This window comes from Penicillium alfredii (genome assembly GCF_028826965.1).
Source record: "Penicillium alfredii strain IBT 34128 chromosome Unknown utg000001l_segment0_segment0, whole genome shotgun sequence".
Lineage (NCBI taxonomy): Eukaryota > Fungi > Ascomycota > Eurotiomycetes > Eurotiales > Aspergillaceae > Penicillium > Penicillium alfredii.
In genome coordinates this window covers 982671-994861 of record NW_026622698.1, presented here as the reverse complement: position 1 = coordinate 994861, position 12191 = coordinate 982671, and the positions used below count along the sequence as shown (strand labels likewise).

Below are 12191 nucleotides of genomic sequence, written 5' to 3'. Positions count from 1 at the left end.
TGAGGCAGAAGATGAGCTCGGTGATAACTCGAATTTTTTTTTTTTTTTTCTGGGGCTGGCGATAACGGGTATTGTATCTGGTACTTCCCGTGTACCGCTGACTCAGAGATAATGGTCAGGTACCTGGTACTGCAGTCGAGACAATTGAATCATTCCCCTCCAAAGTGCCCTCTCGCTCTCTTTGCAACACATCTGCGGCATTGGATTCCACTCTTCGCTTACACTCATCAAGAATGTTGCAGGCTTTGGGAGGCTCTTTGCCCCCTAACACTGACCATGTATGTACTGCGAGTCCCCCCGCGGTGTGCCCCTCCATGGATTCTCTACACAAGAAATCCGCAAGAACATGGGCTTTTCTGGATGGTATGGAATCGCTGACATATGAGAAGGCTGTCAGTGCATCGCTGCCGACCTGGAGATCGAATATCGGTTACGAGGAGGGTGAGGATTGGGTGATGAGCAAGATGGAATGTGGTTATCCTCGGTTTTTCGTGCATCCCCTCATCCAAAAGCTCGTCCAGGAGGTGGTCCGTCGCGTGGGAGACCAGGCATTGGAAACAGCGACACTTTTTTCTTCGCTCAAGACGGCGCGCATCTGTCACTCGTTTATCGTACCCAAAATTCCGGCCGAGCAGTCGCACAAAGTACGGATCGTGAATTTCATTCCATCTCACACCGAAGCAAGATCGACTACGATCACAACCTTTTTATCTTGTGTTATCTACCCGAAGGAATACGCCTCTGTTGCCAAGCAAGTGTGGCAGCATTCAGGGAATGGCATCTCCAGCCGACGGAGCGAATTCTGCTTCCGTGCCTTGGAGGATGGTTTCTTGGTGGAAGAGAAGGCTTCTGCAACAGCGGAGTCAATTGCGCAGCGGCCCTGTAAGGGTCCTCGGAGATACCAAGGGCGAGGCGCCCTAAATGGGGTGACGCGGGGTTCAGCGCATTCAGTGTCAGGGGATTCACCTTCAGAGCGCAATGGCGTTGACGATGGCCGCGACTATTCTCAATTTATTGAGGAGCGGTTCGGCCGAAATCTCAGTCCCATGCTTGCAGACCAGGCTAAGCTCGCCATACGCCGACGAATCGCCGGTGTGCTGACTGCTGATATGGAGCTACCGGAAGCCCTGGAGACGACCTCATCAGAGGCCCGGGTATCTGGGACTTCAGAAGATGATGTCTTTCTTTTCCCATCGGGCATGAGCTCCATCTTCAACACTCACCAAATCTTGATGAATGTGCGAGGGCCCATGAACAGCATTTGTTTCGGATTTCCGTACACCGATACCTTGAAGATTCTCCAAAAATGGGGGCCAGGTTGCTTATTCTATGGCCATGGCTCATCGGAGGATCTGGACGACCTGGAGACTCGACTGAAGAATGGTGAACGATTCCTTGCACTCTTCACTGAAGCGCCGAGCAATCCGCTCCTCAAGACACCGGATCTGGTGCGGATTCGGTCGCTGGCAGACCAGTATGGCTTTGCTATTGTGGTCGACGAGACCATCAGCAACTTTCTCAATATTAATGTACTTCGGCATGCGGACATCGTCGTCAGCAGTTTAACGAAGATCTTCAGCGGAGACAGCAACGTCATGGGAGGAAGCGCAGTTCTCAACCCTCATGGGCCCTTGTATCAGAGGTTGAAAGAGTCATTTGAGCGAGAATATGAAGATCTCGTATGGGCGGAAGATGCTATTTTTCTGGAGAGAAACAGCCGCGACTTTATCACCCGAATCGACAAGATCAATGCTACGTCCGAAGTCATTACAGCCATGTTGAAGGAATCACCATTGGGTAAGTGGAATCTGCCATTTCGTTGCTGGAAGAGGCAGATCCAAAACTAACACACCACACAGTCAAGGAGGTCTACTATCCATCATACAGTCCCACAAGGCCCTTGTATGACCGACTCCGCAATCCTAACGGCGGATATGGGGGTCTCTTCTCCGTCACATTCCACTCCATCGCCGAGTCGATTGCATTCTATGATACCCTGGAGGTTATGAAGGGTCCTAGCCTTGGCACCAATTTCACGTTGAGGTAAAGTGCTGGCCAATTTGACTCACAGTTGGGAGGTCTTATTAACACCGAATTCAGCTCCCCATATGCCCTGCTAGCTCATTACAGTGAACTGGACTGGGTAAGTGGTCCCGTCTCAAACCCCCTTCCAGATTTCCCCGTTTGCTCTCTACCAATACTATACGTTCAACCTGACACTTTGCAGGCGAAATCATTCGACGTGGATCCCAATCTGGTCCGAGTTAGCGTGGGCTTGGAAGACGTGTCAGATCTGCGCTCACGAGTACAGCGGGCGCTTGATGCAGTGGAAAAGGCAAAAGAATGAACGGGGATCGGAACCAATGGACCCAGCATTTTCAACACGGTCCTTTGCAAGCCCTCGGGGAAAATGTCCGATCTGTCTCCCATATCTTCAACCAGAAAAAGACGGGCTATTTCCCACTATTGCTACACCTACAGGATACAAAGCAGCATCAAAAAAGACGAATCAGTGCATAATCGAGGCTATTCAGGTCCACATATTGACTGATGAAATGTAACAACTGAGAAGCAGATAAAACACCCCCTTGACGCCGTGTCAACTGTTCGAGACTGCGATCCCACTTTACGTGGACACAGCAGTACTTCAGCTTGCATTGTCCTTGGTTGCAAATAGATCGGATTCAGAAGAGAGACCAGTGCGAAAAGAATAGAAGAGCACGACTTGACGATTTAGAATGAACGATCCAAAACCTCGTCGTTGCCAATTGCACTGGCAGCCTGACTGGCCGCTCCACCCAAGTCCCCGCTGCCGGTTCGCCTTAGCGCTTGACGCATCGTCTCGACATTGAGCTCTCCGCCAAAGCTGGAGGAGACTGGACTTTGAGCCAATGGCAATGGGCTTCCTGCACCACGAACCCCATGGCTGGGAGACATCTCGAGTCCCTTGAAAGAGGTCGCAATGCTTGTAGGTGGGGAAGTTCCAAGCCCATGCGAGGAACCAGGCGAGCGTAGTGGGGACGGGGACCTGTTTTGCGATCCTAACATCACCGGGTTGCCCGAGGCTGGCGTGCTTTGGGAGGGGTCTCCTGCATGTTCGGCGTTGACCACGTCGGCAAAAGAAATAAAGCTCAAGCGCCGCACATCCGCTGTGTCTAGTGCCCCGTAAGTAGACGACATTTCGTCGAGTTCAGAGTGTTGTGATTGGTGTGGTCCACCATGATCATCAATGATCGAGGAGGAAAGAGACTGCTCTGTTGCAGAACCCGTGACACCCCCCGCCGCGGGCTGGTGGAGGCTATGGGTGACGATCTCCACCGAGTCCGGGTCAAGATGGTCATCCGTGATAGCGGCCGAGGATGCCTCGAGGACGGGTGGAATATAGTTCTCCGTTCGAATGTGTGCAGGGATCGAAGGCGACGCTTGGGGCGGCACCATGTCTTCCTGAACGCTTCGCTCGAATATCTGCGAGGCAGGCGAATGGAGGCGGGGAGGCAATTGCGATGTACCCCCCGGTGACGGGGGTTGCTTATACGGGTGACGCTGGAGATTGGGGGTGCGCAGAGCTTCGGAGGAGCTCACCGGCGAGATAGGAGACACGGTATCACTCATCGCGGAACCCGATGTCCCGAAACTGCTCTCGACCGACTGGTCCCGTTGGCCGTCCTTCATGCGGCCCCAGTTCAGAGATGCAGGTTTCGGGGCTCGGATACCAGCGGCTCCCTTTCCCACGAGAAGTCCATTGTCGTCGAGCAAGCCTGCTTGCTCATGGTCTTGAATAGGGTGAGGTGATGGCCGGGGGTGCAGCGCTTGAGCATCCACAAGCTGGGGCTGAAGGCCTTGAGGGTCCGACATGACAGCGATTCCGTCAGGGAGCAATGGCCCTCGTTGTCTGGGGTCACCGCCAAAAAATCCAAAGCCGATCTAAAAGTCGTCGGCCATGACCAGGAAGCCCCTGGATACTCAGAAATTAAACGGCAAACCAAATCACTGAGTAGTAGGCTGAGGGTGCGATGCCATCATTCTCTCACTCTCGAAGTCTCCTCCAAAAAAGGATGATGACATCTGTGCTGAGGCGTCCAGGTGATCAACGGGGTTGAACGTCATTTACAGGTACCTGATACTTGGAACATCTGCGTTTCTCAAGTATGGTGAGAAGTACCCAGTACATGTCTGTATTCTAGTAATACCAGGGTACCAGCTATACCCGATCGAGCCAGGGGGGGGTCACGAGACTCAAGGGAAAAAAAAGTTCTTGGGCGCGACATGTCCACCTTACTTTTTGTCCCTTTCCGCTTCACTCGACAATCCTCCATCCTACTCTTAAGAGTATGTTCTGGTCTATCCAGAATTGCCTTTACAAGCGGCTAACTTTCCCCGTTCTAGATTTCACGTTCTTGATTCCATTGACTTGCAATTCGGCCGATGATGGCTACCTCCATGGTGCCGAAACGGCCATTCCTCTCATTGCCATTCCTTCTTCCTTCTTGGACAGATTCCCTTGCACTCGGCTCGCGGCGCAACCAATCTTCGTATCGCCGAACCAAGCAACGCCTACGCGTCAAACCCGACGCCTCATTTGGCCCGTCCCGTCAAGGCCATGATCAAATCATCTTCAACCCGCCCTCCAGTGCTCCATCAGTCTATCACACCCCGTCAAAATTCTTGCCTCCTGGGGATGCTCGAAAAACTCTGCGCGCCGAAAACGTTGCGCGCCCGGATGCCGACAACCTTCCCGGGGTATACAAATCCACCGAAAAGAAATATCACCTGTCAACGGCGCAGATCGAAGAAATTCGTCAGCTCCGACTTAGTGATCCGATGACCTGGAGTAGACATAAACTGGCCAAACGCTTTGAATGCTCGCAGATGTTCATTGCCATGGTGTGCGAAGCCAGCCCGGAGAAGAAGGAGATTCAGAAGCAAGTCACTCAGGCCATTCAATCACGATGGGGCCCCAAGCGACGGATGGCCCGAGAAGACCGGCAATTGCGGCGGGAGACTTGGGGACGAGATGCGTAATGTGTCCACAACCCAACCAGGCTGCCACTTGGGGGTTGCAGCCCAGGGGGCCATGTATAGAAATCCATGTATTCTAGCTAGCATTCCATGTATTGTCACCGATCCAAACTGAATGTATGTGTTGGGAGAGGAACATAGCTATCCATGGATGTAGAGAATGACCCATGTAGAATAAGTAGTAAGCGCCTCGAATCATCACGACGGTGATAGGGCGAAGCTTTGATATTACGTGATGCTAAGTCAACTGGTCAACTGGTTCGGAGGACCTTCTGTCTGCCGCAGCTAACCATGCCCCTCTTTCCCCTCCGTCGTATCCCAGTGTCCCTGGCAAAAGGTTCTCTGCTGGCTCGCTTTCCTCCCAAGTCCATTTGTCCTCCGGCTTGTTCGCGCTTCTACTACGGGTACATCAGTGATTCCAAAATGGCACCGCAGTTGGAACCCTTCTTCAAGCAGTTGAGTCCCCCATCTCCTCTCGGTTGACGTTGTGAAGGGAGAAAAAAATTGACTGACCTCGGGCGTGTGTGTCTCTAGGGTGGATAAGTCATCTGATTTCTTCATTGATCGTGCGTAGAATCTCATCCAATCCTTTTGCCGAGGCTCTCGACTTCGTCGTTCTAGTGAACTGACCAAACTGTCTAGGTCTGCGAAAGGCAGTTGCGATTCCGTCGATCTCGGCACAGGATGAGAACAGAAAGGATGTGTTTCGTGTGAGTTGATGCAGTAATGGTTCCAAGGCGGCGTCTGGCTGATTTGTTTTCTTGCTTTCTTTGCCCATAGATGGGACAATTTCTGGCCTCAGAGCTCGAAGCGCTAGGTGCGGAGGTGCACCAGCAACCACTTGGCAAGCAGCCGGGGAAGGAACATCTCGACTTGCCTCCAGTCGTCATCGCGCGGTATGGCAATGACAAGAACAAGCGCACCATCTTGGTCTACGGACATTACGACGTGCAACCGGCTCTGAAGGAAGACGGCTGGGCCACGGAGCCATTCGAGTTGAACATCGATGAGAAGGGTCGGATGTACGGCCGTGGCTCCACGGATGACAAGGGTCCCGTTCTGGGCTGGATCAATGTGATCGAGGCCCATCGGAAGGCAGGCGTGGAATTGCCCGTCAACCTGCTTTGCTGCTTTGAGGGCATGGAGGAGTATGGGTCAGAGGGTCTGGATGAGTTCATTGAGGCTGAGAGCAAGAAATTTTTCAAGGATGCGGACGCGGTCTGCATTTCCGACAACTACTGGCTTGGTACCGAGAAGCCTTGTTTGACCTATGGCCTGCGTGGCTGTAACTACTACTCCATCAGCGTCTCAGGCCCCGCGCAAGATCTGCACAGTGGTGTCTTTGGCGGCTCTGCCCATGAGCCCATGACGGATCTGGTGAATGTTCTGTCGAAACTGGTTGATTCTCAAGGCAACATCTTGATCCCTGGTATTATGGACCTCGTGGAGCCCCTGACCGAGGAAGAGAAGTCGCTATATGGCAACATCAGCTACACCATGGACAACCTACATGAATCATTGGGGAGCGAGACCGGTATCCATCCGACCAAAGAGCGGACTCTCATGGCCCGATGGAGGTACCCGTCCTTGTCTATCCACGGGGTTGAAGGCGCGTACTCGGCACCGGGAGCCAAGACGGTCATCCCCGCGAAAGTGGTCGGCAAGTTTTCCATCCGTACCGTGCCGAATATGGAGAGCCCCGACGTGAACAAGCTGGTCTTCGACTACATCAAGGCCGAGTTCGCCAAGCTGAACAGCAAGAACACCCTGGACGTGTGGCTCCAACATGACGGCAAGTGGTGGGTTGCCAGTCCCAAGCACTGGAACTTCACCGCCGCCAGTAAGGCTGTGGAGCAGGTCTTTGGAGTTGAGCCGGATATGACTCGGGAAGGTGGCAGGTATGTTGGAATCCATCTTCTTATCTTCTTCCCTTTGTCTTTAACCCTGAGTGCTTTCTTACCGGAGCACCTCCCCGCTAACGGAATCGACAGTATTCCGGTCACCCTGACCTTCGAACAAGCCACCGGCAAGAATGTCCTGCTTCTTCCCATGGGAAGCTCGACCGATGCTGCTCACTCCATCAATGAAAAGCTTGACCGCCGGAACTATATCGAGGGTATTAAGCTGCTGGGCGCCTATCTTCACTATGTGGCGGAGGAACCCATCACGGCATAAACCCACGATTCCATATTTGTTGGAGACTTAGTGCTAGTCGTCTAGGTACGATGCTGGGTCTCTTCAGTGATTTCTTGTCTCTCTGCCTAATTTGCGAATCAATTGGAAGAAATTTTCCACAGTGTCTCAAGGAGAAAGGGCTGAGAAGTAGAAAAACTATTACAACAACTTGATTTAAAATCATCCATGAAGAACTTTACGTTGTATAAAACCACCTGGAGGCACTCATGGAGTGGGAGGGGCATTCTACTTAGTCAGCCCCGACGCGAATGTGCGCGCAGACGCGACGATCCGCTTGCTCAAGCCTCAATCGTAGAATACCCCCAAGTCAAGGGTCGCTGAGGGAAAAGCTAATCCAGTTCATCTCGCCATGCGCTAGCGACTCACTTTGCGATGCCGTCGATTAAGCGCTTGCAGGCGTCTCCGGACCCCGATGAAAGCGATGAAGCGTCCGATAATTCCGGATTGACATCCTTCCCATACTCGGTACGCCATCTGGATCACCATACAGGTTTACGGTCAAGCTCATGGAATACCAAGCAGAGAAAGCGACCGCGTACTTCGGACTCTTCATCGACAGGTGATGCACGGGTAAACGATCACGAGGCCCCTGGGGCATTCCTGTCGGTCACCGACGATGCGCTGCTTGACGACGAAGACGAGCTGGAACTGCGCCAAACGCAAATAATTCAGGAAAAGTACGCCCACCTGGTCGATGAAGCCAACGTACCTGCCGAGCATGGAATCCTCGAGCGCATTGAGTGTTATAACTTCATGTGTCATGATCACTTTCATGTGGAGTTGGGACCCCTCATCAACTTCATCGTCGGAAAGAATGGTAGCGGCAAGAGTGCAATCCTCACTGGGATCACCCTTTGTCTAGGAGGGAAAGCATCAGCCACCAATCGTGGTCAGAGTTTGAAGAGCTTCATCAAAGAAGGCAAAGAAAACGCCGCCATCATCGTCCGGATCAAGAACCAAGGCGATGGCGCCTACATGCCGGATGACTACGGCAAGTCGATCATTGTCGAGCGTCATTTCTCGAAGAGTGGAACTAGCGGGTTTAAGATCAAGGCTGAAAACGGGCGCATCGTCTCAACCAAAAAAGCCGAGTTGGATGCCATTACGGACTACTTTTCCTTGCAGATTGACAACCCGATGAACGTCCTCTCCCAGGATATGGCTCGTCAATTTCTCAGCACGTCCAGCCCCGCTGAGAAGTACAAGTTCTTTGTCAAGGGTGTCCAGCTGGAGCAGCTCGATCAGGACTACCGGTTGATTGAGGAATCGGTCGATCAAATTGAGGAGAAGCTTCGAAGCAAGGCGCAGGATATTCGAATTTTGGAAAATCGCAAGGATGCGGCAAAGAAGAAACTAGAAATTTCCGATCAACACGATTCCCTGAGGGAGCGTATCCGAAATGTCCGCAATCAAATGGCTTGGGCCCAAGTCGAGGAACAAGAAAGAGTTAGTATTTTGATTTCCTCGGATTGCCACCGCTCAGTCTAATGAATACAGGCCAGGGATTCTCTGGGCGAGGAACTCGCGAAAGCCGACGACCTGATTATGACCGCGGAGGCCGAGCTCAGTCGATTTGATCTCGCTTTCCAGGAAGTCGAAGGGGAGTCCGAAACAGCGGCTGAACATGTCCGACAAGCCACGGCGGCCCTCGAAGAGGCCCAGGGCGAAAAAGAAAAAATCAAGGAGAGATTGGATGAGGAAATGGGTCGCCGCCATGACCTCCAGGTATCTACCCCAACCTATTTCAATGCTGGCCTGCTTGAGTTTCCTAACCCTCTGTAGGCCGAGCAACGTCAAATCCGAGAGTACCTCAAAGCAGCAGCGTCCAGAATCCAGGAAACGCAGCAGAAAATTGACGAGGAAAATGAACGGCTAGCGGACGTGAGCGGAGGCGGTTACGCTCGAAAACAAGAAGAGTGTGAACAGGCTAGCAATGACGCAGCTGCCGCCCGAAGAGAGTATGATGCGCATCGCCAAGATGCTGGTCGCGTACGTGAAGACCTCGAAACTGCGCAAAGGGAAGCCGAGTCGGCGAAGGTTCCTGTGGAACGCAAAAGACACGACATTGCGCAGGCAGAGGCTCGTTTAAAGGTTCTCACGAGAGAAGGCGGTCCCAAACAGTCCGGTTTTCCGGACAAGATGCCGGCGCTACTGAAGGCCATTCAGCAGGAGCAATCCTTCACCACGCGCCCAGTGGGACCTGTTGGTCACCATGTCACTTTGCTGAAACCGAAGTGGGCTTCCATTCTCGAAAATTCCTTCGGTGGGACACTGGGCAGTTTCATCGTAACATCAAAGAGAGACATGAATACTCTGTCCCAAATCATGCGGCGGGTAAACTGGTGAGCCTTAGGGAACACTTCCTTTTGCTGGGAGTCTTTGGCTTACGACTCATCATGGCAGCAACTGTCCTATTTTCATTGGAAGTGACGGCCATATCGATACGTCCGCACATGAACCAGATCCTCAATATGACACTGCCTTGAGGATATTAGAGGTGGGAAATCCTCTGGCATGTTGACGTCTTATGCTAACCTTTACCCAACCAGATCGATAATCAACTGGTCCGGCGGCAACTTATCATTAACCATGGCGTCGAACAAATGCTGTTGATTGAGAAGCTGGAGGAGGCGTCCTCTGTGCTCTTCGACGGCCCGCGTCCGAGGAATGTCAGGCGCTGTTACTGTATTGACACAAAAGATCGGCGCCGAGGAATCCATCTTTCATACAGTCGAACCGGTGAGCCGAGTCAAGCGCCAGTGTCTATGTATATTGGACATCCGCGAATGAAGTCAGACCTGGCCTCGCAAATCAGGTAAGAAAATCACCTATGATGACGCATCTCACTCCGAAAACCGGATACACTAACATTTCTCTTTTATCAACAGCGTGCAGCGTGAAGTGGTCGGTGATCTCAAACGCGAGTTAAATCAGATCGAACAAGAATTGCAATCGGCCCGATCTCACGTTGAGGCCTGCAAGCAGGCGCTGGTGAGACACCAGAGGAGGGAAAAAGAACTACAGATCACCATGCAGAGGGTGGAGGACCATGCCGAAGCTCTTCGCGATTCCCTTGACAAAGAAACTGCGGAAGACGGGCACATAGATGCACTCCGCGCAGCCCTGAAGGAAGCTGAAGATGAAAGGCAGCTCAACCAGGGATCCTACGATGACAGCGTCACAGCCATGAGCGAGATGATGCAAACACTGAAGGGCATTAGACGAGAAATGTCAGCCAAAGACAATGACATCGGAGTATTGCAAGAGAAGTCAAGGGTCGCAGAAAGTGAGCAGTCTGTCGTGGGCGACAGACGCCGCCAGATTCTCAGTGACAAAAATTCCGCTGTGGCACGCATTGAGAACGATAAGCAGGATAGGGCGAGGATCCAGGACAAAAGAGAGCAGGTGGCTGCCAGGGTTCTCGATTACAACGAGAAAGCCAGCATGGTTTCATCACGGGTTCCCGTGGATGCTGGTGAAACTACTACTAGCCTCGACCAAAAGCTTGAGCGGTTGCACCGAGATCTGCAACGCTATAATCAGCAGTATGTTGTTTCTTTTCCTGGTTCATGGTCGACACATTAACGAGCGCTAGGTTGGGGGCATCCCGAGACGAAATTGCTGCCGAAGCCGGAAAAACTGAGACAGCTTATCTGCGAGCCAGGAAGCAGGTCGAAGAACTGACAATACTCGCTCAGGTATCTTCCATCGTCGATTTGCCGTGGTATTGAAGGGGCTAACCCATGGCTGCAGATTTTCAAAGACACCCTCGATAATCGCAAGAAGCGGTGGGAGATTTTCCGATCCCACATCTCATCACGAGCAAAAGCCCAATTCACCTACCTTCTCAGTGAGAGAAGCTTCCGTGGTCGCCTTCTGGCTGATCACAACGGCAAACTGTTGGATTTGCAGGTACGTTAGGTTTAACCGAGCCTTTTGAGTATTGGGCCAGAGCTAAACGCCTATTGGTTTCTCCTGTAGGTTGAGCCTGATATCACGAAAGATGACGGTGCTGGGCGTGGTGCCAAAACGCTCTCGGGTGGTGAGAAATCGTTCTCACAGGTATGCCTGCTGTTGGCTCTCTGGGAAGCCATGGGTTCTCCTATTCGCTGTCTCGATGAATTGTACGTGACCAAATTAATCCAAGTTGCCAGCTCTCGCTAACATGTATCTATAGCGACGTGTACATGGACCACATCAACCGCAAAATGGCTATCGACATGCTTGTAAGTCTTACAATCTCCGAATACCTTGATAAGACGAGGCGCTGACTGCATTGCAGATGATTGCTGCCCGGCGATCTATTGGGCGGCAATTCATTCTCATCACTCCTGGAACCAAGACGGACATCACGATTGCGTCGGATGTGAGGGTGAAGGAGCTCGCAGAGCCTGAGCGTGGCCAGACCACCTTGTCGTTCCGGCGATGATTAGAGCCATTATTTTCCTTTTCATGCACAATACCCTTGTTTTGAAGCAGTGAGAAACTCATTCGATAAATAATACTTTTTTTGCCTTATGGTTGGATCTCGAATGTAGAGGTTTCACCCTTATATTTCAGGTGTCAATGGGCAGCACCGAGGGGCAGGCACGTGATACGAAGAACGTTAGTCTTGGACTTCTTCGTTTCACCCAGTCACCTTTGTCTTTCTCCAGATTCCCATTGCTAAAGCTTCACCTGTGCCGACCCTACTCAGCCCATCTGAAACAACTTGAATTCTCTGGGTTTATCTTTTCTGTACCTTCACGAGAGGTCTTTCTTCTCATCCCTTCTCCCCACACAAAGACCTGGTTCAGAGGTCCACGATTGACCATCCACCTACAACTCTATTATTCTCGGTTTACACGGCTCCAGGACCTCTAATCTCTTCTCCTACTTTCTCCTCCATCTTTCGACCTGAATCCTCAAGGTTCTAAGCAATATTCTTGAACACCACTCACAAGTTGATCCCCGCTGATCAAGTACCACCCGGGCTT

At 52.0% G+C, this 12191-nt stretch overlaps 5 protein-coding genes across 5 annotated transcripts; 4 read left to right on the top strand and 1 right to left on the bottom strand.

Annotated features, from left to right (window-relative positions):
• Positions 1-233: 233 nt before the first annotated feature.
• Positions 234-2347, top strand: NUU61_000360 (cystathionine gamma-synthase; the record flags this gene model as incomplete). The annotated part of the gene is made up of 4 exons (XM_056650944.1): positions 234-1797; positions 1860-2043; positions 2101-2143; positions 2228-2347. The coding sequence occupies 4 exons, from the start codon at positions 234-236 to the stop codon at positions 2345-2347; spliced, it is 1911 nt and encodes a 636-aa protein (XP_056515794.1).
• Positions 2348-2733: 386 nt separating this feature from the next.
• On the bottom strand, positions 2734-3855 carry NUU61_000359 (uncharacterized protein; the record flags this gene model as incomplete). The annotated part of the gene is made up of 1 exon (XM_056650943.1): positions 2734-3855. The coding sequence occupies one exon, from the start codon at positions 3853-3855 to the stop codon at positions 2734-2736; it is 1122 nt and encodes a 373-aa protein (XP_056515793.1).
• Positions 3856-4428: 573 nt separating this feature from the next.
• NUU61_000358 (mitochondrial 54S ribosomal protein mL58) lies at positions 4429-5022 on the top strand (the record flags this gene model as incomplete). Its single annotated transcript, XM_056650942.1, has 1 exon — positions 4429-5022. One exon carries the CDS (start codon positions 4429-4431, stop codon positions 5020-5022), a length of 594 nt encoding a protein of 197 aa, XP_056515792.1.
• Positions 5023-5310: 288 nt separating this feature from the next.
• On the top strand, positions 5311-7194 carry NUU61_000357 (M20 family dipeptidase; the record flags this gene model as incomplete). Its single annotated transcript, XM_056650941.1, has 3 exons — positions 5311-5497; positions 5662-5729; positions 5800-7194. 3 exons carry the CDS (start codon positions 5311-5313, stop codon positions 7192-7194), a joined length of 1650 nt encoding a protein of 549 aa, XP_056515791.1.
• Positions 7195-7587: 393 nt separating this feature from the next.
• NUU61_000356 (DNA repair protein SMC6) lies at positions 7588-11644 on the top strand (the record flags this gene model as incomplete). Its single annotated transcript, XM_056650940.1, has 11 exons — positions 7588-8661; positions 8713-8940; positions 8998-9557; positions 9619-9712; positions 9765-10030; positions 10104-10760; positions 10811-10913; positions 10969-11127; positions 11197-11339; positions 11393-11441; positions 11498-11644. The coding sequence occupies 11 exons, from the start codon at positions 7588-7590 to the stop codon at positions 11642-11644; spliced, it is 3480 nt and encodes a 1159-aa protein (XP_056515790.1).
• Positions 11645-12191: the final 547 nt, after the last annotated feature.